The sequence below is a fragment of the Bos taurus genome, chromosome 11, assembly GCF_002263795.3.
Source record: "Bos taurus isolate L1 Dominette 01449 registration number 42190680 breed Hereford chromosome 11, ARS-UCD2.0, whole genome shotgun sequence".
Taxonomy (NCBI): domain Eukaryota; kingdom Metazoa; phylum Chordata; class Mammalia; order Artiodactyla; family Bovidae; genus Bos; species Bos taurus.
Window position 1 is genome coordinate 37,436,269 of NC_037338.1, and position 26,051 is coordinate 37,462,319.

At 40.5% G+C, this 26,051-nt stretch overlaps 1 protein-coding gene across 5 annotated transcripts in view; it reads left to right on the forward strand.

Annotated features, from left to right (window-relative positions):
• The window catches only part of EML6 (EMAP like 6), a 287,468-nt gene that overhangs the window by 973 nt on the left and 260,444 nt on the right, over nt 1–26,051 (forward strand). For 4 of the 5 annotated variants that reach the window (XR_001501286.3, XM_059891241.1, XM_059891240.1 and 1 more), the window contains exon 2: nt 157–888. Coding sequence is in view for 4 of the 5 variants with exons in the window: in XM_059891241.1 (XP_059747224.1) it covers nt 692–888 (197 nt within the window). In the remaining variant the exon portion in view is untranslated. Of the gene's footprint in view, nt 1–156; nt 889–26,051 lie in introns of those variants that run through there. The other variant, NM_001192457.1, reaches the window with a different exon arrangement.

A 26,051-nucleotide genomic window follows, 5' to 3' on the forward strand; every position in this document is an offset into this window, starting at 1 on the left:
GGAAAAAAAAAAAAAAAGATGGATCTGGAGACAGAAAAGAGGAATAGTTGACAATTTTTTAAAAACTTGGCTTAGTTTGGGGATCATTTGCTTGGACTGGGTGACTTATGCAAAATATCTGTTTCTTTCTTCCTGGCTCTCGCCTCCTGGATGTAGACTGTCAGTTTTGGATCCGAGGATGGCGATGGCAAAGCTTACCGGAGTTCCTTGTCAAATTAAAGCTGTCACAGAATAAATTCCGCTGCCTGCTGCGAGGCCCCCGCCCCGCGCACTGCAAACTTCAGTGAGCGAACTGGGTAATCAGTGTTTGGATATGCAGATCCTTGATTTAAAAGGCGGGGTGACCCTCCCAAAAACCTCTCCCGGGGGCCGAAGCCCGCAGGTGCAGTGAGGCGCGCGGGAGCGCGCGCGCGGGTGAAGACGCCTAGCCCGGGGGAGAGGAAGCCGGGGCGCCCGGCGGGGTCTGGCGGCCGTGCACCGGCGGCTCGTCTCCGGCGGCGGCGGTGGATGATGGTGGCGGCCGGCGTGCTGGTCTGTGTGAGTGCGTCGCCGCGGAAATCAGCGCCCGGCGCTGCACGCTGAGCCTTTTGCAGGTCCTCCGCAGCCCGAGACTTGGAGAGGACAGACCCGGCGCGCAGGGGCCGCGGACCCGTGCGCGGGGGGCCCGGGGGGCTAGTGGGGTCGTCTAATCATGGCGGATCGGACAGCTCCCAGCTGCCAGCTCCGGCTGGAGTGGGTGTACGGGTACCGGGGTCACCAGTGCCGCAACAACCTGTACTACACCGCCGGCAAAGAGGTGGTCTACTTTGTGGCTGGGGTCGGGGTGGTTTACAACACCCGCGAGCACAGCCAAAAATTCTTCCTGGGACACAACGACGACATTATTAGGTAAGGAGGTGGCCTGGGGCGGTGTGGAGGGGTTGGGTGTGGAGGTTGGAAGGGTGAGAAGAAGGATGACTAACTGGGATTTCGTGGAGTCAGATCTGGGTGCCCTATGGAATAAAGGAGTCTCTCTGGCACCTCAGGGAATTACAGAAGGGCTGCTGATTCTAAGGCTAGGGCAGAAGCAGGGTAAAGGTTGCTTACCTTACCCTTGCTCTGTTGCTCAGCAAGGCTTTTTAAATCACTAAGGAGTTAAGTGTCCTGGTGCTTTTTTAGGTGTTCATTCCTGCTACAAGTGGAAGGATCCTAGGGAGCTATTAAACACTTCTCTTTCCCTCCCTTACAAGGAAAATTTAGGACCAATAACCTGAACTGGGGGTATCATCTTTGGGAGGCTCTTTAGAAGGTTCCTCAGCAAGTAAGAGGATTGAAAAAAAAAAAAGAAAGGAAATTTTGCTAAAGGTAATTTGGAATCTTCTTTCCACATGCTTGGAAACTAGGAAATTTCTGCAGTGGGTGGGGAGTTTGTTCTCTAATATTTCACTTGGTAGTGACTTAGTGCCGAGAATCATATTTATACACTAAATGGATGCTTCCACACCATCACTGAGGGTACAAAAGACTGGCAGTTTCTGTATAACAAAACCCTACCCTCCAGCCCACAGAATGACCAACATCTAGTAGTGAATGGCTTGGACTGGTGAAGACAAAACCGGATGAATAGCCATTTTAGAAGGTCCTCCTTATTAAATTGTAAAGGGATGTATTTTGATTTTTGGTTCTGTCCTCTCATCTTTGGACTAGACGCATCTTTCTCCAGCCCTTGTCAGCTTCTCCTGTGACCATACAAGGTGTGGTCCAGATGCTGTTCACAGGGAATTCCTTTTCAGCCCTTGGCAGTTGGGGAAGGTTTCTACGATATGGGAGCCTCAGCCCACAGGGAAAATGACTTGCTGAGGATGGACTACAGCTGACAGAGACCGTATTTATACCTTCCAGACTTGTGTGTTCACTGATGTAGAACAACCTCCATCACATTTCAGAATATTGCCACTCGTACTCTATGTCTCATTTCATAATGAAATAAATGGTTCAGTGGCATAATGTTGTTGGTCTTAATTTCTCCATGGGAAGGATGCTTTAGAAGACTCACTTCCCTGAGTACCCTGCTTTGTACTATTGTGATTTTTCTGGAGCCCTTTTCCTCCTCAAGCCCTAAAGTTGAAAGAAAATGTTACAGAAAGTAAAAAACTATATTAATATATTAAAATATAGTGAAATGTATATAAATTAAAAATGTTGACTTTTAAAAGATGAAGATTTTAAGTGCTAGGAGCTCAACTGTTCTTGAGATTTGGTGGAACTGACTTTTAAAACTTTCTTCATGTCACCCATTTGATAGAAGAGCTTTCTTCTCTCCCTGCTGTGATAATGGTTGTGATTGGGGCGTTCTCACCTAGTTCTGTCCTGGAGATTTTGCTGCTGTAGTTCCACGCTGATTATTAAAGTCACAGGTGCAAATGATTAACAGTGACTCATGAAAAGGTTAGATGTTTAAAAATTAAAACCTATTATGTTTTTGCCCTTTCTTAACACAGTGCTTTCCATTACACCATCAAAATAAGATGTAGTCCTTTGGGGAAGGGAGAAAGTGGCAATTAAACAGGAAATTCCCTGCGGTTAAATAATAGTAATGTGACAGTTCACTGAACTACTTTGAGGATTTGAACTCCTAATCTTAATTGTTTTCCTCTAACAGGAAAAAAAAAAAAAAAAATAGATGTCTTGTGAAACTGAAGGTGGGAAAAGGGTGGAGTTGCAGTGAACCACTGTTATGACAGACTGTTGGACTAGTGGGGTTGTTGTGATATCTGACTTAGTTGAAGAAACACTCAGATTTGAAGAAAAGGTGGATGAATTTATTTGTCTAACTGGATTTGCAGGGAGCTTCAATTGTTGAAAACAAAAAAACCTGATGATTTAGTTTCTGTTTATTAAGGCAGTTTTATCTTTATGCTGAATAGACATAGTAGCAAGGCTGCCTGTGGAGAAAGGACTAAATTTTCCATGTTATTTGGTTGGGTCTGAGTATGTGTAGGAGAGCAGAGTTCTTTAATATCCATCTATATGTTTGCACATAGGAATAAAATTAAGCCAAATAGATTAAAAAACACAAATCACAGATCATTATATAATTGGGAACTGTAAAATTAGAGAATACAGAATATTTATGTTGTTATTTTGCTTTATCTTATATATGTAAATATCTTCATCCGGTGAAGGTAGTATATAAACCATATTTGTTTTCATCCTTAGTATATGGAACTCTTAAGTGCCATTTCCTTCATAATTTTATTCCCAGAAACATATTAGATGTTTGAAATTAATACTGTAAAATTTTAGGAATATTAATGTATTAACTATACATATGGAGAAGAAATATGTATTCTTTTATCTTTATGAATTTCAACTCATTTCTGCATAGCTAGTTATACTACTGATTTTCTATTTAAAATATTAATGTTTGTCATTGAATGAGGAGGACTAAAGCTAAGATTTTAGTGCAAAAATGTTTGGGGTGTTTTGGAATCATGACATGAATATTAAAACTTCTAACCCTTGATTCCATCAAACAAGATAAGTAATCATCCACATAGATTTTGCATTTGTTTGAATGATATATTCATAACGCATACATTTTCTACTGCATTATTTATTGTGCTACTTTGCCTAGAATCCTAACTAGAAAGCAGCCAAACAAATATTGATGCCATACTCCATTTTAGAAAACTGTATCATCTCTGAGATCACGATGAACTTTAATAATAATGTAGGATTTGACAGAGCTCATTAGAGCTCAGCATATGTGTCCTCCTGATTTGAAAGACTATGTGTTTAAGTCAGATTTTAAAAAATGTTGATATGTGAAGCATAATGTGATTTATTGGATGTGGAGGCTTAGTTTTATTCTCTTGAATGATTACCCTTCAATACAGATAACAGATTAGCGGATGATGCCATATTTTAGCTCTGATAGCATTGTGATGGGACAGGAAGATGCTTAAAGCAACAGAAGCACTCAAATCGGGGCTTGAAGGCAAGGACAGTAATCGAGGCAGGAATAATTACTAACTTGGTTTCTGCTGCAGGTAGCAGACCATGACACAGAACTGGAGCAAATGAAAGGAAAGGTCATGCACACATTTACTGTCTGTCTCTTCCCGATCATTTTCATGGTGACTCCAGTGGAGACATTTCTCCCTTATTCTGGGACCCTATTTTGTGTCTGACTCCATTTTCATTTCTCTTCTTTCCTGGCTCTCTGTTGCAAGGGAGGTTTTTCTGCAGTACCACATTTGGGAAAAGGGCACTGACTTTGATTTCACACCCACTTGGGTTTGAATCCACTCTCCTGTTTACTAGAGGCCTCTAGGTGAGTGACTTGACCTCTCAGGCCCTCATTTATAAGAAGGGAATTAACAACAACTAAATTGCAGAATTTCAATTTCAAACAGGTAACTATTTGAAATAATATATGCAGATAGTTTACTGTGGGGCCTTGCCGTTAGTTGGTGATCAGTAAATGCTCTTAGTAACGATAGCAGTAGTACAGTATTTAATTAAAAACACACACATACACCAGAAACAAAATAGTGATTCTTCAGTGTCCACAGTCTGAAGTCCAAACTCCTGAGTTTTCCTTTCTCTTTGGTGTTAACCTACCTTTATACCTTTATTTTCCATGACTCTGTTCTTTCCTGCCTCATGCTGGAATAGTTTCTCACCTGCTTTGTCCATCTCTTCCCAATCCCTTTCCCCAGTGACATACTGGTTGGGGGCATGTGCTTTGGTCGGACAAATTTGATTTTGAACCTAGATCTGCCACCAGCTGGGTGACTTGGGAAAATTTCTAAATCTCTGTGAGTCTCAACTGTCATCAATAAAATATCTTCTCATCAGTGCGTGGAGATTTAAAGTTATCTAACTTTAGCTTAAGGGGATAACATACAAGGTTCCCCACAGTGTTTGGCAAATAGGAAGTGGCCACCACAGGGAGCCTATTTGTATCTCTGTCTTAAGCGCCCCATTCATTTCAATCTCACATCTCCCATGAGCCCTTTTACCACCCTTAGATGAAGAAGTGCCTTGCACTCCTAAAGTTTTGCATCTTTTGTGACTAATGCTGCTCACTTGATATGTATCATTTAGTGCCATTCCTTCACTCTGAATATTTTCATTTGTAAATGTATATAAGATTCTTGAGGCTGAGAATGAATTTAATAAGCAGAACCAATATTTCCTGAGTGTAGACCCAGTGCTATCCTGTTGGTACTGTGGTTAGCCTCAGTTTATTGATGAGAAAACCAAGGCACAGAGAGGTTAAAGACGTTGCCCATGGTCACTCTTTAGCAGACTGTAGAATGGGAATTGGAACCCAAGTCAGTCTGATTCCAAAGCCCAGAGCTATCACTTCACTGCTTTACACACTCTTTAATTTTTCTTAGTCACTATGGTCTCTACCATTGTGCCTTGTTTCTAACCAGAACTTGGTCAGTTCATGACTCCTTGTAACTCTATTTTCCAGTTTTGTGCTTTACACAAGGCTATTTGAAGTAGATCACTAGAACTCTGTCTAGAAATGGAACCATGTTCAGGTTCATCTTAGAACATCACCAGATTTGAAGCAATGACCTGAAACAGTGAACTACTGGAGATGTTAAAAAAATTTTTTTTTTAAAATCTCAATTGTGACATGGCTAAAATTATTTGGTACTGCAAGTACGCACAATTGCACTTGTTGAATTTGAAGAGAGAGGTGTAACAGCCATGGTTGGGCTTGGGGTGTTGGGTAAACAGATTCACATGAAGGCCTAGAGATCTGATTTCATATACTTCAGTCCCTTGACCAGTTTGAATAAGGGGAACTTAGGGGTAACTATAAAGAATCAAACCTATATTGAGTTGAGTGCCTGCTCTGTACCAGACACTGCACACACACACACACACACACAGAAATCCCTTCACCCACAACTCTGAGAGCCTTTATTTTACAGGTTACAGCTCAGAGAGGGAGAGATTTAAGCAAAGTCACTCATCCTCTATTCATCAGATCTCACTTGCTTGTTCATTGGCATGATCGTGTAATGAAAGGGCTCAGTTGGTAAAGAATCTGCCTGCAGTGCAGGAGACCCAGGTTTGATTCCTGGGTTGGGAAGATCCCCTGGAGAAGGAAATGGCAACCCACTCCAGTATACTTGCCTGGAGAATCCCATGGATAGAAGAGCCTGGCGGGCTACAGTCCATGGGGTCGCAAGAGTTGGACACGACTTAGTGACTAAACTACCTATGGTCTGTTCATAAATGATTTTACTGTTATTCTTGTTAATAAGCTATTAGTCTGGTGGTTTTTATTAAGATTTATTTATTCTCTAAACTGGGTAGATTTTACTTTTTCATTTATTTTTTAATCAAAAACTAGTATCTAGAATATACCAGGTGCAGCATTGAGCATGACCAAGTTCTTGCCCCCATTCTGATGGAGGAGGCCAACAATGAATGAACAAGACAGCAAGGTGAATACAGATTGTGCTAAGTACTAAGGAGGGAATGACCATAGAGGGGAACTAGGTCAAGTAGGGTGTGGAAGCTACTTTAAATAAGGTGTCCAGAGCAGTGCCCTAAGGAGATGGTGTTTAAGCTGAAATCTGAAGGATGAGAAGGGGCAGGTAAGTGAAGATGTGATGGAGAAGAGAGGTTACGTGCAAAGGTACCAGGATGGGAAAGAACCTGGTATGGCCAGAATTCTGGTCTAGATATCCAGAGAAAGACCAAGGTCATAGTAATTCTCATCCAGGTCATTAATGCCTCATGGGTTTTGCCACCATATGTCCTAGATTTCCCAGGACACTCACAAATATTCCATTCAGTTATTGTTATGAGTAGACTTGCTCATATCATATCATAGATCCCTTTTAATTCAGAATATATGACCATGGTTTTATTTTTAAAATATGGCTACTATATAATGGGTCACAGCTTGAAAAACATGACCCTGGAGTATGCTCTCTCATAAAGAATTATATAGGCCCTACCGCCAGTGGGCCACAAGAATGTAGATTATACTGTGGGAAGTGAAAACCTAGTCCATGGCAGCATCTTTAGGCAGGGCTGTCCTAGAGGCTCTCCTACCTGCAAGGAGGTGGTTCTGGACACCTTTGTGATGTAGCTGATGTATTTGCCACCAAACAAGAAAAAGGAAGCTGCTGGGAGGGTTTACCTTGCTGGCTTTGCTTCTGGGACTGACTACTTCCCCAGGAGGCAGAGCCATACGGAAAGCATCCTTTAGCCAGCAGACGACACATCTTCAAGCCGTCAGCCTCCTCTTGTAGGTTTAACTTGATTTGTCATATGTGGATTGGTCTTAAATGTAATTAAAGTGCTTGACAGCAAACAGCTCTTTGCAAATATCATTGTGCATAGGAGTCACCCAGGCACATGTAGCTGAGTAAGCCTGGTGTGAGGCCTGACATCCTGCATTTCTAACCAGCTCCCATCAGTTGATGTTGATGCTGCTAGTCTATTATGCAGCAAGATGTTCGGGACCTCATTCATATGTTTCAGAGCTCAATAGATCAGTGTTTTTTTTTTTTCTAACCTAAAAGATATTGCTAGCTTGTGAAATAGATTTTTAAATATATATATATACGACTCATTTATTAAATTCTTAAATTAACAGAATCAATTTTTTCATTAATTTGTCACCTAGTCTAGTGTTCTTTCTTCTCAGAAAGAACCAAGCAAGGATTGGTTGGAACAAGTTAGGAGACGGCTAATGTGTCCCTGTGGGCAGTGGAAGAGTGTGTCCACAGCTTTTGTGTAGACATGTTTTCGTCTCTTGAGTATATTTCACCTAGGAGTGGAGTTGCTATATCATATGGTAGCTCTAAGTTTAACTTCCTGAAGTACTGCCAAATTGTTTTCCAGACAATCCCATCAGCAGCATATGAGATTTTCAGTGACACCATATCCTTGCCAGCACTTGTTGCTGTGTTTTTGATTATAGCCACCCTGTGGGTGAGAAGTGGTATCTTGTTGTGCTTTTAATTTGCATTCCCTAAGAACTGATTATACTGATTACCTTTTCAGTAAAATTTTGACCATTTGTATACTTCTTTGCAGGAAATGTCTACTCAGATCCTTTGCCCATTTTAATTGGCTTGTTTGTTTTTTATTGTTGTAAGAGTTCTTTATATATTCTGAATGTAAGCCCCTCATCTAATATATTATTTTCAAGTATTTTCTCCCATTCAGTAAGTTGTCTTTTCACTTTTTTGATGATGTCCTTTGAAACACAAAAGTTTAAATTTTGATGACGTCCAGTTTATCTTTGATGATGTCTAATTTATCCAACTCATCTTTTTCTTTCGTCACTTATACTTTTCGTGTTATATCTAAGAAACTATCACCTAATCCAAGGTCATGAAGATTTATTTCTGTTTTCTTCTGAAGAGTTTTATAGTTATAGCTTTGACATTTAGAAAGATAATCCATTTTGAGTTAAATTTTATACGTGGTGTGAGATGGAGGGTCCAACTTCTTTCTTTTGCATGCAGATATCCTGTGGTCCCAACACCATTTGTTGAGAAGACTTCTCTTTTTCCATTGAATTGTGTTGGATGCCTATAGCCTTTGACCTTCCCTACCAGGCAGCCCATTCCTCTCATACGGAAGATACTGAATATTTGGGGACCCAGAAACAAGCAATCATTAAAAAATTTAACCTAGAAATGACAGAAATTTGAGGCTTTGGTTACCATTCTGCATTTGTAGAGATGCTGTTATATCCTATGAAAGATACATCGCTTTTTATATATTTAAACAGTATAACTGTTTATACATTGAGGAATCGGTGCAGTTTTTAGCAACTGCTGGTTTAAGGACCAGCAGCAATCTATACATTGACTTTGTTTACTTCCAGAGATCCTGAGTTTTGAAAATGAAGTTTTAGTCTTCAGTCTTGCTGTTGGAGACAGACTTACTGAGACCTACCTACTGAGGCAGCTGAGTGGGTGGAGTTTGTCTGGAAAGCAAAGGGAGTGGTCAGATCTCTTGACCTTGACCTCTTTACCAGTTCACCCCTTTCTTCTCTCAATGGGAGGCAGACACCTGGATGGCCTCAGCCTAGGAGTTGAAGGATTCTAGGATTGCCCACTAATTCTCTGTCGTTCCCCTTCCCATCAGCGTGAAGGAGGGGAGTGGCAGGCCAGCTCAGCCTCCCTGAGAGGAAAGATGCTTTCTTTGGACTGGTAGTACATATATAGGCTGGTCAGAGAATTGTTCTGAGGTTACTGAGAATTCTTGTTTAGTTTACATATTGTTTAATAATGTCACTACAACATTTTTCTGTGTTCAGTATGAGTTGATTTTATGGGTACGAGTAAAACAAGATCCACCAGTGATGAGATGCCTTCTAAGTAAGAGATCATCAGTTGCAAGAGACTGAAATTTTCTCAAAAGAAGAGTTAAGGAGGGGATCACAAGGTGAGAAGAGCATCTTTTGATACTCAGTTATAGAGTATATTGCTGGCTTCTCATACACTGCACAGTTATCAGGCAGCTAGTCTTTTCCTGTTTCTTTCTCTTGCAAGCATGCATCACAGGGAATCACATCTCTGCTTCTCTCTGGATAAAATATGCTTTGATTTTCTCTGACTGCAGACTGGCTCCTTAACTCAGTGATCCGTTTTACACATGGCCATACCCCAAAAAGCCATCTTAACCTCACTGTACTAGATTATGCAGCTTGGCCCTATGAAACCAATTGATTAGGTCTTGTGAGCCTGAATTCCAGATTTCCAGAAAAGAGAATCTGATTGGCCGCACCGGGTCAGCAGGGTCAGGATGTCCACCAGTTCAATCAGCTGTAGCCTGGAAGGCGGGCCTAGGTTTCACAGGGCTGTCCTTTTAAGGAAGATTGTCTAATAAGAGAGGTATAGACTGAGAAAGAATGAATGGCAACTCCACTGTAGGAGGTGGATTAGAAGAGGAGGTAGCAAATGGGTTTTTGGAGCAGAACAATGATGAGAAGTACTGAGCTGAGGTCAAGAAGAAGTCAGGAAAATGATATTAAGTTTTAAAAACAAAATTGTGGTGACTCTGAACATATCATGGAATTTTTAGTTCTTATAACAGGCCATGGAGGATGTCCCTAGGAAATACTGGCCATTGGCTGATGACCAGTCTTGGACGGCTATGTGTACATCAAGCATCTGTCTACTGGGGTGCCAGTGCCCCTGCTAAGAGTGTTCACTCTCCTGCTGGGGTCCAGTGGTAGGGCTGGAGGCGGAGGGGAACATGTAGGAATAAGGGCCCATGCTAGCAGGTACCAGAAAGATGGCTTGACGGCACACACAGGAGGCTTCCTGAAGCTAGTTCAGGCTCCTCAGCTGAGGCAGGTGAGGCTTAGGACAGCAGCTGTTTGCCTGCTGGTGAAGAACTATTCCCATGCTTTACCTCGTACAGATACTGGTGCATCCCTGCTGATCACCAGCCTTGGTGATGAGTGAACCCTGAATGATTTACTGAGCTTGGCCATCTAACAGACATTGAAAAAGAATCTTCCTCAAGCCAGACTTAAAATCTACCTAAGGTTCCCCGTTACCAGCAGGATAAGTATCAAGCTTACCCATGCTCGTTCAGAATAGTCTCCTAAGACTATTATGATTGGTTCCTCGGTCTTCCTCCAGCTTGATGTCTCTCCCTCTCCTAACATCCTCAGACCACATCAAACTCCTTGCAGTTACCTGGACCCAGTACCTTATTTTGTGTATCCTCAACCTAGCACATGCCGTTGACTCCCCTCGCTTGTCCACACATACGCTCTTTTTCTTCTTTCAATCTCAGTGTAGTATCATCGCCCCCTGAAGCCGCACCTTGACAGCCGGACTCTTTAGGCCGTTCCTTCTCTGTGCATCCAGGCCACCATGCAAGGACCTCCCCGCTGGACTCATTGCACTCTCGGTTTTGCGTTTGTTGACTTACCCCTCTCCCCACCTGATACAAGTTCCATGTGTCCCCTGCCTAGCACCTGTTGTGCACACAGTAGGTGCTTCATGTATTGTTAGTTGTTGTTAGTTCTTCATATCTCAAATTATTTAGAAGGAGAAAGGTATGACAAGGGGGATGAGATGTCTATAGAACTCATTCTGTACATACTTTCTGAAAATACTAATATATTCTCATTTGGCGCTTAGAAGCAGGATTCAGAATCTTCATGACCTGAAGCTAATCATGAAGAAATGTGAATATGAATTGAAGGACAGTCTACATTACAACTGGCCTGTACTTTGCAAAAAAAACAAAACAAAAAAAAACCCAAGACTTATTCTCATAAAAGACACAGGGAAGTAAGGGACTGTTCCAGTTTAAAGGAGACTAAAAGGATAGAAGTAAATGCAATATGTGATCCTAGATTGGGGTGGTTAGTTGTTCAGTTGCTAAGTTGTTTCTGACTCTTTGTGACCCCATGGACTGTAGAACGCCAGTCTTCCCTGCCCTTCACCACCTCCCTGAATTTGCTCAAACTCATGTCCATCTAGTCAGTGGTGCCATCCAACCATCTCATCCTCTGTTGCCCCCTTCTCCTCCTGCCCTCAATCTTTCCCAGCATCAGGGTCTTTTCCAGTGAGTTGGCTCTTCACATCAGGTGGCCAAAGTAGTGGAGCTTCAATCTCAGCATCGGTCCTTCCAGTGAATATTCAGGGTTGGTTGGGGTGGTTAGGGATTGGTATAAGTGACAGTATTGGGACAATGGGTGAAGTTTGAACATGGAAGTATATGTTAGGAAATAGCACTGTGTTTACATTAAAATTCTGAATTTGTAGCAGTGCAGTTACGTAAGGGAAGGTTCTTGTCTTAGGAGAAATGTGCTAGGATATTTAGGAGTGAAGTGTTATGGAGCTGCAGACAACAGTAATAAGGTGTCTGTGTGTGTGCGTGTGTTTGTGTTTCTCGTGGCATCTGTTCTCTCCTCTTAACCACTGCTTCCTTCCTGCTTCCATCCTTGCCTCTCCCATTTTATTCTCACCACAGAAGCCAGTTGATCTGGCTGCAACATAAGTCATGTTAATTCTTGCTCAGAACCTCAGAGCAAGCGTAGAAGTCCTTGTAATGGCCTCTAAGCCTCTTTGGAGATGTGGCCTTCTGTTACCTCTATGATCTAGTCTATTTTCTCACCATCCCTTGCTCCACTTCAGCCACACTGGCCTCCTGGTTGGAATGCCCAGGTACCCTACTGCCCCAGGGCCTTTGCACTTTCCCTCTGTCTATCTCCTCCTTCTTCTAGACGTCACATGACTTCACTAGCCTCCACTGGGTCCTTGCTCAAGGTCATCTTCTCAGTGAGGCCTTCCCCGACTACCCTATTTAAAATGTAGACTCCTCCCCAACACACTCCTCATTATTCATCCCTGTTTCATGTTTCCCCTTAGTTCTTTTTTGTTTTGAACCTTGTTGACTCTTTTCACTAGAATATGAGCTCTAAGTGGGCAGAGTTTTTTGTTTGCTGCCCTGCCTACAGTGCCCAAAATGATGCCTGGTATGTAGAAGACACTTAATAAGTATTTATTGAATGAATAAATGAATGACTAGTATATGTTCACTTTTGTTTGTTTTGAGATCACCTCCTTGGAATTTCTGCTTAGAACAGGATTTTTTGAATGGGTTGCCTTTGACAGACTGTGAAGTTAATGGATCCCATCTCAGAATAGTAAGTTTCTTTGTTCTCATTTCTTTGTCCTTTTACCAAAGTATAATCTAGATACAGAAAAGTGTACATATCATAGTGTACAGCTGGATCAATTCTCACGACCCCAGTGCACCTGTAACCCTCACTTACATCAAGAAATAGAACCTTACCAGCACTGCAGAGACCCCTGAGCACCTCTTTTCAGTCAAAGTACCCCCCCTGCAAAGGTAACCTCTATCCTAACTTTTAACAATGTAGATTCGTGTTGCCTGGTGTTGCACCTTTAAAAGGAATGCTACAGTATGCATTTTTTTGTGTGTCTGGCTACTTTCAATCAACATTATAAGATTTGTCTCAGCTTCTACATGTTTACTATCAGTTTCATATTTTCCATTGTGTAGAAATATAGTTTATCCATTCTACTGTAGGTGGGCATTTGGGTGACTTCTGGTTTCTTTTGACTACTATTAACATTCTAGTACAAGTGAACATACATATCCATTTCCACATGGGAGTGGTATTTCTGGGGCATGAGGTGCACACATGATCAGTTTTTCTAAGTGGATAAATCAATTTATACTCCCACTATCATGGGATTTCCTAATGCATAAAATAAAGTACACAAATGCATAAAATAAAATACATAAATAGGATTGGAAAGAAAATTAATTATTTTGAAATACAATTGGAATAATATAGTTGGAAAAATATTGTAATATGTCATGATATATGTGCTTCTTTATTAACTTTATTAACTCATGCAATTGAAAGTTCTAGCAGTTTTAATAATTATTGTAAATTCAAAGTAGTAAGGGTATACATGATGTTTGAAAAATCTGTAACAACTGTAATATTATATGAAAATATCTGTGATTTTATTGATCTCAAGGTCACAGGTACTACTATAGTTTGTTGCCTACATTTTGAATGATAGGAAATACTAAAGCCTGTTCCAAGTTAGTGAAAAATAAAGACTTTTAGTAATTTTTAGTCCATCTAAACACATAAACCTTCTGAATTCTATTAAGGAATACATAGACTCTAAGTTAATAGTCTCTTGTTTAGAGGAACAAAAATGATTTACAACAAATATTTCTTAAGTGTCTACTATGTGTCATGTGGGCTTTCCTGGTGGCTCAGTTGTAAAGAATCCACCTGCCAATGTAGGAGACGGAAATGGCAAGAAGGAAGGAAATGGCAACCCACTCCAGTATTCTTGCCTGGGAAATTCCATGGACAGAGGAGCCTGATGGGCTACAGTCCATGGGTTGCAATAGAGTTGGACACAACTTAGCGACTAAACAACAACAGCAAATTTCTCATGTACTGTTCCAGACACTGGGGACCCATCAGTGAGCAATATGCATCTCTTCTCAAGGAACTTATAATCATGAAGGCAATATTCATAAATAAGTTAGCAGCTGTGTCTGTGTGTTCAGATCTATGATAGTTAGCTCACGGCATGTACCTAACCCATACGTGGGAGTGGATGGTGGTCAGAGAAGGTTTTCTGGAGAAAGGAGCATCATTAGATTTAGGCTCTGTTTTGATTACTCTGGCTACGGTGTGAATGATAGATTGTTGGAGAGAAAGTCTGGAGGCACTTAAAGTAATCCAGATATGAGGTCATTATGATAGTATGCAAGGAAAGCAATGAGTATGTTCTGGAGACTCTGGATTCCTGCTGACTGATTGGATATAGGTGATAGAGGAGAAGGAAGGTGTAAGGTTAACAATCAACTGGTTGGGTGGTGGTTATCATTCACTGAAGCAGAATGAGGAGCGTTCAGGGCCAGGAAATGATGAATTCAGCTTTGAACACATATAGATTGAAGTGTTTGTGGAACATCCAAGAGGTGATTTTACATTTATGTGGGTCTCTCGCTCAGGACAGGCTACAGTCCGTGGGATTGCAAGGAGTCAGACACGACTCAGGGTGACACTTCCACTTTCCTGCTCAGCAGAGAGCCTCATGAGTTTCAGGGAGCATGTGGGAGTGGATTTGATAACCCAGAGAGCATGTGGAGGAAGAAGAGGCCAGGCTTAGGATTTGGGGGAAGGTCAGCTTTCAGGTGACCAGTAAATAAAGATGCATGTGAATGATGCGAATAGTCACAGGGACAGGAGGAGAGCGGAGTGCCTGGAGGCCAAGAGCAGAGACGGTGTCAAGGAGACCCTCAATAGTATGACTGGAGTACAACACGGTAAGTCTAGGAAAGGGCCCTGTGGATTCAGCAATGAGAAGATAGTTGATGAGTTACTTTTACTACAGAAACACTGGGAATGATTATTTTCCTCTGGGTTGTACTTTCATCTGGGTTTTAAACATTCTGTTATAGCAGTTAGAATTCCAAGGGCCATTTCCTTTTAGCTTTACTTTTCTCCTTGCATCTCTTTTATACGTTTCACTCATACTCCAGTGACTTTTATGCTGCACTGGTAGTAAGTAAGCAGTCATTTCGGCTTAATGACTTACCTCTAACAAACTCTAGTTCTTTTTAAAACAAAACAAAACAAAACAACGAGAGATATCATTATAGACATTGCTTCTTGGTGGAAAGCCTTTCCAGGTCTATTATTTTGCATAGTAGATATGAGTGCACTCACTTTGGCCAGGCCATGTTTATCTATGTGGGAACCTGGCCTGCTGACAGTGAATTCATGTCATCCTTCTTGCCTTGGATAGTACTCAAGTTTAAGTCCATATGATAAAATATAATGGAAGAGATATAAATTCTATAATGTTTCATAATTATTTTCTTCCCAGAATGTCACTTGGATTTTTATATAAATTATAGGAGATAAGTGGGAAGGTGTTCAGTGAAATAAGCCTGTGTTCAGCGCTGCCTGTGTAAATGGCAGTGTTAACAGGTCACAGCAATAATAGTTCTCCAGGCAGGAGTGCCTGTTACTCCCTCTTCTTTCATCTCCATTATCCATCAGCCCCAAGTCCAGTTGGTCACATCGTCTCTGTCTTGCTGCTTCCGCCCTAGTTCACACCCCTGCTACTTCACACCTGGTTCAAGCTATGTCAGGACAGTTTTGATAGCTTCTTAACTAGTCTTCCTGCGTTTACCATCAGTCCTCTAGAAAATCCTCTGTTTGAAAATCTGCCTAAACTTAAAAATAATGCAGATTTATGAGCCTGTTCCTTAAGATTCTGCTTCGGTAGGCCCAGCTATGAGTCCCCAAAGTCTATATTTTAAAGAAATTTTCCACTGAAATATAGATATGAGTGTGTGTGTGTGTATATATAATGCACACACACCCTCACTTTCCTTGCTCTGTCCATTGAGAGGACTGAATAACAATGAGCAGCAGGCGCACACCTAGCTCCCAGAACTTGTTTCTAAATACCATTTGCCACAGCAAAGAATTAGAACTCCTTATAAAAAGAGCTGATTTTAGGCCTGGGGCAGGGAAAATGCAAGATGCGTCTGAAACAGAAAGTATAGCAGTGCTCAAAAAATAAGGGAAGTTGTTAAAATGACACGAGAGCCAGCTTGAAGGGACCACCACAGGTCACACCTGGGATAATTTGAGCATTAATTACAATCCATTGAATAAAATTAAAAACCCCTGTATCTATAGTGATATAAAAAAGTAATGGGAAGAGAAGGCTCTGCGTTGAGTAGAACATAAACTATTAAATGCAGATGGAACGATGCAGTTAGAAAATCAACAGATGATGTAACTAGCGATGCAAGTTGAAGAACATGATACTTACATAGTACTTTGCCTCGAGATACTTATTACAGTGGACAAGCGGTAACTGCTATGGACAAACCTGGCAGACACCCCTTAACCAAGTGAGCAAGCATTCACAATAGTGGAACAAACCAAGTCATTAGAAACAAAAAGCTTCCCCAAGGGGTTCTGGATTCCAGAATTGCTGCAGTAGGCTAGCATTGGAATTAACCTTTGAAACTACAGATTTGATCTATCTCTGCCTTGCTTCAAAACTCCTGCCAGCTCTATTACTTTTGGAAAGGGCTTCAGACGCTCAGCCCTGGCCCCTTCCTACCTTCCTTGCATCCTCTCCTAGCACAACTCTGTTCCCCACTTTCCTTACTGTTTCTCTCACCACAGCATACCCTTTGCAGTGACCCAGATTGTTTCATTTCTCTGTGACTGCACACGATCCTGCTGCTTAGACTGCCTTCCCTGTCTGTCGGGTAGGTTCATGCTGTCCAAGAGGCAGCTCCAGCACACCGTCTTGTGAAGCCCTTCTTGATTCCTTGAGGAAGAACTAGGGTCTCTTTCTTCAGGACACCTGCAGCATTTTCTCCATCTCTCTCGCATAGCACTTCTCACGTTATGCTGTGATTTTCTGTTTGTGTATTTCTTTACCCCACCCACCCAGCAGACTAGAGGTACTTTATGTGGTGCAAAGAACTCGGACTCCAGACCCAGCAGACCTACATTTGAATCTGATTCTTCCACTTCTTAGTTTTTATCTAGCCACACCCAGCGTCTTCCTCTAGATCTATTGATGGGTTATTAGGAGAATCCAGTTAAAGAAAGCATGTAAGGAGCTTTACAAAATGAGTTTAAAAGAAATAAAGGGGAAAACCCAAAGAAACTGACCTCACTAGGCCCTGAGTAAGTTTTTAAAAATATATATTGATATATACAAATATTTTACATGTATACATTTTCCCCTGTAATCCTACAGAATTTCAAATGTGTAGTTCCATAGGTTACTTGACACACCCCATATTTGAACCCATCTGACTCCAAAGTCATGCTCTTTCTGTTATGTGGGACTATAAACCAGAAGGGAGAGACAGACAGAATCATAATCACAATTACAGAGTCACAATTAAATGTTAAGCCAGAGTCACAGACTCCAACCCCTTCATGGAAGTTGTAGTCTCTAAGCCATTCATTGGAGTGAGGGGTGGGCGTGGCGGTCAGAGAAGATAGTTGAATGGAGATCCAGATTAGATGGCCTCTTATATGAGTGGTTGCCAGAAGAGGTGAGAGTCTTCTCACAGATATTGATTGAATGTCCGCCAGAGACCATCATGGTCATCATATGTGTGAGATTTAAGGACAGCATGAGGAGTGAGAAGGATGAGAGCTTAAAATAGAAGCCTGGGATACATCCTTACCTTTACATTCTGGAGCACAAAGCAGGCAAGGGGCAGAGCTACAGAAAGAGCTGCAGAACTGCAGGGCCACGAAAGAGAAGGGGGCATCAGATGCCTGTCTATCTGTGTTCCGGGTGGTGAGGGCTGCTAGAGGGGCTCCACCGTGGAACCCAGCAAAGTGAGGGGCCTGGATTGGGACTCAAAGAGGCCCCGGGAAGAGCACTTTCATTCCGGTCATGTGGGGGCAGAATTCAGATTGCTGAAACAATGAGTAAGAATCAAATATGGGGGCAACAGGAAAGTGTAGTCTAATTAGGGCTATATTCCCACGGACTTGGGCAAATGCTTCCTGAGATCTGGAAGACTTAAGAGTCATCTTGCTCGTAGGCACCTATTCTGGGAGATTAAGCATCCCCAGGGTGCCATCTGTTTCAGTGGGGAATATTGAACAAAAATGCCAGCTGACCACCAGCTGTGTCTCTTCCTCCCCAAAGCATCCTTAACCAAGAGGCGTATCTGATATCATGGAGCCACAAATCAGAGGTTGAAAATCTACCTACTGTTTCACTGGGGACAGGCTCGTGATTTTATCTGGTTTCATAGTGATTTTATCTGGTTTCATTATTTCTTTTCAAGACTTATATAGCACACTCTTTAAATGGTTTAGCAAAACAAAGGAAGACAGGTTTGTTTGGTGTTTTTTTGGTTTGTTTATTAATCCTTATGCTCTGCCAGACAGCAGAAATTATAGAGTCAAATTTCACATAATTCAGAGTTTTGGAGTTTTCTTTTAGCTAGAGCAGATTTTCTCTTTAAATGATGATATTTTTGTTATTTTATATTAATAGATGGAAAATGATTATCTGTTTTATAGGTATATTTAATTCCATATGTGACCTAGTTTCCTCTAAATCTCTCTCAAATCTCAGAAGCTAATTCGGCAGCTTGGTTTTTTTCCTTCTGGGTGCCACAAAAATGTGGAAACCATATTTCCAGAAATAAATCAATGAAAGTATTGAGCAGTAGCATGCCATGCGTAATCACGCAGAGGTGCCATATCAAGGAGCCAGTCCCACTGGGACAGAAAACATCCCTGCAGTCGTTACCGGTTGTCAGTTGCTGGAGGTCTGAATTACTTGTCTCCTGGCCTGTATGCACTTCAGAGACACTGAGGTGTGGGCACTGTGTATATTCCACAGCTTATGCTCATTCAGAGTGAACACACATCCTTGACCTTTTCCCTGAAGCATTCTTAGGAATTTTAACTACTATAGGGTTTTAAAAAGTGATTTAAAAAAAAAAAAATCAAGGAGAGATGCAGTGTTTTAGTAACCATGTGTAAAATACAAATAATAATCTTAGGGCTTCACCAATCCCATCATGTTGGTGGATTAAATGTTTTTGTAATTAGACCGTCCTGTACAGTGACTTGAGAGTCTAAGGTCCTCCCATACTCAGAGCAGGCCACTTTGCCTTCTTTAGCCACAAAAGAGGCACATCTAGCAAGGGACACCCTTCTCTTCATACCAAGTGTGCTTTCTGGATAATGAAGGCCTTCTAGATTGGTATTTTAGTGGGAGCAAGTAAAAATAGATAGCTAGAAAATATATTATAACAAGGCAAGCTTCCAGAAATTCAGAACAGTGGAAGTTAATAACAAGATGTTCAAGAGGGAGAGGACATATGTGTACCTACCTGTGGCTGATTCATGTTGATGTTTGCCAGAAACCAACAAAATTCTGTAAAGCAATTATCTTTCAATTTAAAGATAAATAAATTTAAAATAATTAGGTTAGCCTTTTTGGAGGGGTTCCAAAAATCCTGATATAGGAACTAAACAAATATTTGTGAAATAACAGAAAAGGTTTAACTCTCTGTGGATTTCTCCTATAACCTCGTTTGTCACTATGCTATGTGGAAACTACCATGTATGTCTGAAACCCTCATAATGAAGTGACCTTGATTCTCATTTAAGGCTAATATAGCAATAAAGAATAGAAATGGTAAGGGAAATGAGAACTTAGTAAATTATTTCAGGCTCTTTGTTTTATTTTATCTGGGCCCTAAGCAAAAATATACTAATTGGCATGATTGATTTTATAATGTTTTATTTATGCTTGAAATATGTGAGTTTATGGGAAGTAAAACCCTTGAAGTATATGTGGAAGAATGTTGAGCAGTTACTGTTTCTATTAGTATCTTGTTTTAATGTTGTTTGCTCATAACTAAATTATAGAAATTTCTTTAGGAATGCTACTTTATATTAATAAGTAGATTACAGAAATGAGCTATTATTACTTACCCTAATTTTGCATCTGGTTATTTTTTTTTTTTATAATTTATGGGTTAAGAAAGTTTCACTTCCTTTTAGTGCAATTTATTACAGAAATTATAAGGGGTAACATTGCTTATTGATTTTTGGCAGACCACCAAAAAGAAATCACAGCTATTTGACAGAGAACTCAGGAGAAATAAACAGTAAGATAACATAAGAAATTATCAAAACTATACGGTGCCAGAGAAAGACTCCATGAAAATTTACTTCCGTTTCATAGACAAGTTTGCCCCAGTGCTTTCAGTGGGCATAATTGTTAAATGGTCCTTAGTTGAAGTTATAAACTAAAAATCATGGTGCTATTAAAAACCACCTTATAAGAATCTCCTTGGATGGGAGGACACGGCATCTGGTTTTGGCCAGGTGACTTCTGGGCTGGTGCCTTCAGTTTGCTTTCTGCAGGCTAAGGCAGTAAGACAGCATCAAAAATAGGATGTGAATTTTATAATTAAGTTTATAAAGGGCAAAATTAAGGGCAGAAAAAAGGGCAGTAGAATTTGGGATTTCATAATGATAGCCAAAATGCTTTAAAAGTTTGTATATCATATACAAACTGTGTTGAAGGTAAACTTTAATATCCTCCACTTGTAATTAAGGCTTCCAAACCTTTACTTTTTCTTCCCCACCTTAAGAATGAGTTCATTCTAGGTCATTATTTTCAGCATGTCTGGCAGCCCAATGCTCTTCAGTTACACTGTGTTTAAATTGCACATGGTACTTAGATTTGGCGGGAACCTCACAGAATCTCAGTTCTGCTATTTTTTAAAAGTTGCTTCTTTTCCCCCATTATATCCATATGTACTCATTAAACACAAATTTGAAAATAATATCAGAAAGGTAAAATTGTCCTTAGTTGACACCAAATATATTTACATTTTTATAAACTTTAAAATTCAAGAACACACATATTAGAAAGCACACAGACTATCAGTATTCAACTTGATGAGACTTAGCAAAGTGAGTCCACCCATGCAACTATCACAGAGATCAAGAAATACAACATTAGTGCTTTCCAGAGTGTGTCACCTGTCACCTCCTCATCATTTTCTCCTCTGGAAGATGAGCACTCTCCTGACCCCTCTCATAAAGATAAGTTTTCCCCGTGGTGAGCTTTATATAAATTAAATTATACAATATATGCTCTTTTATGTGGTGCTTGACTGCTCACCAAGTCTGTCTATGAGACTCATGCATGTTGTTACATGTAGTTCATTCTTTTTCATTGTATCTGTCTAGTATTCTATTGTGTGAGTATAATTTACTCTCCTTACTACTGGACATTTGGGTTGTCTCCGCTTGGAGGCTACTAGAAGTAACGCTTCTTTGAATATTCTTGAACATGTCTTTTGGTAGATGAATGTGCTTTTCTTTTGGTGTGTACCTAGATCATAGGGCGTGTACATATTTAGTTTTTAATATACTAAACAGTTTCCCCAGTGATTATATTAATTTTTGCACAGCAGTGTATGAGAGTTCTAGTTCCTATACATTCTTGCTAATAGTTAATATTGCGTGTCTTTTTCTATTTAATCCATCCTCGTGGTTAGTATGGCACATTGTGTTTTTAATTTGATTCTCTCTGATGGTGAGTGAAGTTGAGCACGTTGTAGTTAGAACAGTGTCCCTCTGAACATGTCCATGTCCTAATCGCTGGAACCTTTGAACGTGTCACAAAAGAGATATTACTGATGTGGTTTTAGAATCGGGAGATTGTCCTAAATTATCTCAGCAGGCCCAGTGTGATCATAAAGGTCCTTATAAGTGCAAGGGGGTAGAAAGAGAATTGGAGAAGGTGTTGTGATGGAAGTAATGATGCAGCATGAGAAGGATTAGACTGACTTTGAAATGCAGGGCCCACTAGCCAAGGAATGAAGGCAACCTTGGGAAAAAACAGATTCTCCCCTAGAACCTCAAAAAGAACACAGTCCTGAGTATATCTCAGCTTTTGCCCTTAGAGGCCTATTGTGAACCTCTGGCTTCCAGAACTGTAAGGTAATAAATGAGTGTTGCTTTAAGTCACCAGGTTTGTGATAATTTCCTACTACAGCAGCAGTAGGAAACTGATCTTGGCACCTTTTCATAGGCTCCTTGCACACTTGGGTACCTTCTTTTGCAAAGTGCCTGTTCAGGTCTTTTGATCATTTAAATAACTGAGTTGTTTTTTCCTACTGATACATAGAAATTATTTATATATTCTGGATATAAATCCTTTGTTAAATTTATATAGCAAATATTTTCTTTTATTTTATTTTATTTTATTTTTAAACTTTATAATATTGTATTGGTTTTGCCAAATATCGAAATGAATCCGCCACAGGTATACACGTGTTCCCCATCCTGATCCCTCCTCCCTCCTCCCTCCCCATACCATCCCTCTGGGTCGTCCCAGTGTACCAGCCCCAAGCATCCAGTATCGTGCATTGAACCTGGACTGGCGACTCGTTTCATACATGATAGTATACATGTTTCAATGCCATTCTCCCAAATCTTCCCACCCTCTCCCTCTCCCACAGAGTCCATAAGACTGTTCTATACATCAGTGTCTCTTTTGCTGTCTCGTATACAGGGTTATCATTACCATCTTTCTAAATTCCATATATATGCGTTAGTATACTGTATTGGTGTTCTTCTTTCTGGCTTACTTCACTCTGTATAATAGGCTCCAGTTTCATCCACCTCATTAGAACTGATTCAAATGTATTCTTTTTAATGGCTGAGTAATACTCCATTGTGTATATGTACCACAGCTTTCTTATCCATTCATCTGCTGATGGACATCTAGGTTGCTTCCATGTCCTGGCTATTATAAACAGTGCTGCGATGAACGTTGGGGTACACGTGTCTCTTTCCCTTCTGGTTTCCTCAGTGTGTATGCCCAGCAGTGGGATTGCTGGATCATAAGGCAGTTCTATTTCCAGTTTTTTAAGGAATCTCCACACTCTTCTCCATAGTGGCTGTACTAGTTTGCATTCCCACCAACAGTGTAAGAGGGTTTCCTTTTCTCCACACCCTCTCCAGCATTTATTGCTTGTAGACTTTTGGATCGCAACCATTCTGACTGGTGTGAAATGGCCTCATAGTGGTTTTGATTTGCATTTCTCTGATAATGAGTGATGTTGAGCATCTTTTCATGTGTTTGTTAGCCATCTGTATGTCTTCTTTGGAGAAATGTCCATTTAGTTCTTTGGCCCATTTTTTGATTGGGTCATTTATTTTTCTGGAGTTGAGCTGTAGGAGTTGCTTGTATATTTTTGAGATTAGTTGTTTGTCCGTTGCTTCATTTGCTATTATTTTCTCCCATTCTGAAGGCTGCCTTTTCACCTTGCTAATAGTTTCCTTTGTTGTGCAGAAGCTTTTAAGTTTAATTAGGTCCCATTTGTTTATTTTTGCTTTTATTTCCAATATTCTGGGAGGTGCAAATATTTTCTTGTAGCTTGTATTTTTTACTCCTGACAGTACCTTTTATTAGAAGTTCATAATTTGATGAAGTCCAATTTAACAATCTTTCTCAATCTTATACTTTGTGCTTAATGCTTTCTGTGTCCTGTTTATACAACTGTGGGTCCTGATTTTATATTGTTGTATGCAACAAAATTTCCTTAATTAGTTCCCCTATAGTTGGACATATAGATTGTTTCCTTTACTTTCCTTTTCAGAAATGGTGCTCTGATGAACACTTGTCTATGAAAACTCTGGTCTGGATTTGCAATTTTTTTTTAAGTAGAATTGTTTATTTCTGTTGCTGTTTGTTGTTATTTTCTCTGAAACTTTAAGGAACTTCTCTTTATTCTTGGCATGCTGAAATTTAACAATAAATGCCTTTGTTTGAATCTCTTCCTATCCATTTTTCTTGCCTCTTTTGGGACCTTTCAGTCTGCAAATCTGAGAGCCTCAGTTCTGTAATATTTTCTTGCATTGTTACTGTGATCATGTCTTTCTCTCCAATTTCTGCTCTTTCTTTTTTCAAGTCCTTTTACTAGTTTTGGGACCTCTGTGATTAACCTGTAATTGGAATCATATTGTCCATATCATTGTTCTGTTTCCAATTTTCTGGTAGCTTTTTCAATTTTATTTTGCAAACTTTCCACTGAATTTTTATTTCTATTACCATATTTTATCTTTTGAAATGTTCTTTTATTTTTTTTTTATTTTTTATTTTTGAAATGTTCTTTTAAATGTACTGAATGTTTCTTTTTAATAGCTTCTTATTCTTGTTTCAGTATATTGCAATACTTTCTCTTATTTCTCTGAGGATATTATGTTGTTTTAAAATTTTTTTCTATCCTTTTCATTGTCTCTATTAATTCAGCATTTCTCTTTCACCTACCCTCTTACATTTGTATTGGTATTTACTTTTTAGGTTCAAGGCTTTCATCACATGTTGGGCAACTTTTGGCTCTCCTTTTGTATGTAAGAGCAAGACTCTGTAAAGTGGTTGGAAGCTCTTGGGGCATAGGGCTTGTTGAGTGGCGTGTAAAGTTGGTGAGCCAGCTTCTCACAGAAGGATGAGAAAATGTCAGAAGTGAGAGAGGTGCTTTCTCTTGTGTTGGCCATTCTCCCTAGAAAGATAGACCTGAATCTCTTGCCTGAAGGTAGGACAGATGGCTCTAAGCCTGAATGCCAGGGTTGCAGGATCAGAGTGGTGAGGGTTCCAGAATTAAGCAGACACTTGCTTTAGCTCCTGAATGGGCCTCAGTCCTCTCCTCAGCTGGGCAGCTTCCCAGAAACTAAGCCTCCAGAGGTCTGCCGGGTGGGAGGAGATCTGGTGGCCTGACTCCTCTGCAAACTACGGCCTCTCAGCTTGGCCCTCCTCCCTTCTCCCACCCTCCACTCCTGCCTGCCTAGCCAGCTCCTGTCTCCCAGCCCTGAGCCTTTCCAGGTTCCTGGCTGTGAACCTGCCAATTCTTTTCAGCCTCCCCTTCTTCCTCCCACTCCTGCCCACCCGGTAGGCTTAGATTTCAGCTCTCCTAGGGCTTTACAATCAGTTACCACCTTATCATTTGCTTTCTGGTTCTTTTTTTTTTTTTTTTTAATTCTCTTGTATATTTTCTCCTTTTCTGTTCTCTTTGTGAGTTTATGTCTTTTAAAATAACTCCCTATCCTTTTAGGAAGAAGCATAGATAAACATGTTAAAACTTGAAGTCTTGCGTTGGTTTTGAATGTCAATGATGATACTTTTCATTGATACAAATTCTATTTGATTTCCAGTTTTCTTTGTTTTATTTTCTTCTGTATTATTCCAGCAATGTGGTATGTGTACCTTCTTTCATCTTTTTATTGACTTTAGATGCATGTAGAATCTTTCAAATTGTTTTGTTATTGCCAGGTCTTTGGATGTGTGTGTGTGTGTGGTTATTCTCTCGTTGGCTGTGTCTCCTGACTCTTTCTCCTGCTGGTTTCTTTCCCTCTGTAGTGTGTAATGTTGTTTTTGGTGGGAGTCCTGTTGGCCCTCGTTATGGAGACTTCCTACAGAGTAAGCTTAGCCTTTACATCTAATTGGCCAGAATGCACCCATATAGTTTCTCTAATTTCTAGGTCTCTCCACATGTAGTTTCTGGAATGTTCTATTTTCTCATCTTTGCTTGACTCTAACTTATCTCTCAATTCTCAGTTTAGGAGTGATTTTCCTGGGACACTTTTCCTGACATCCTGTTCCCAATAGGCTCCTCCAGAAGCCCTGTACTTCTCCATCAGTGTACTTACCATTCTGTAGTATCAAAGCCAAAGTGTTACTCGTTCAGTCATGTCCGACTCTTTATGACCCCGTGGACCGTAGCCTGCCAGGCTCCTCTGTCCATGGAATTCTCCAGGCAAGCATACTGGAGCGGGTAGCCACTCCCTTCTCCAGGGGATTCTATAGTATAGTCACGTGTTTCTTTCTCTTCCTCTTCCGTATTAGGCTAACTTCTGGGAGGCCAGGATCGTGTTATCTTGTTCACCATTAAATATCTAGTTCCTATCAAAGTATCTGGCAGAAAACAAGTGTCAGTAAATA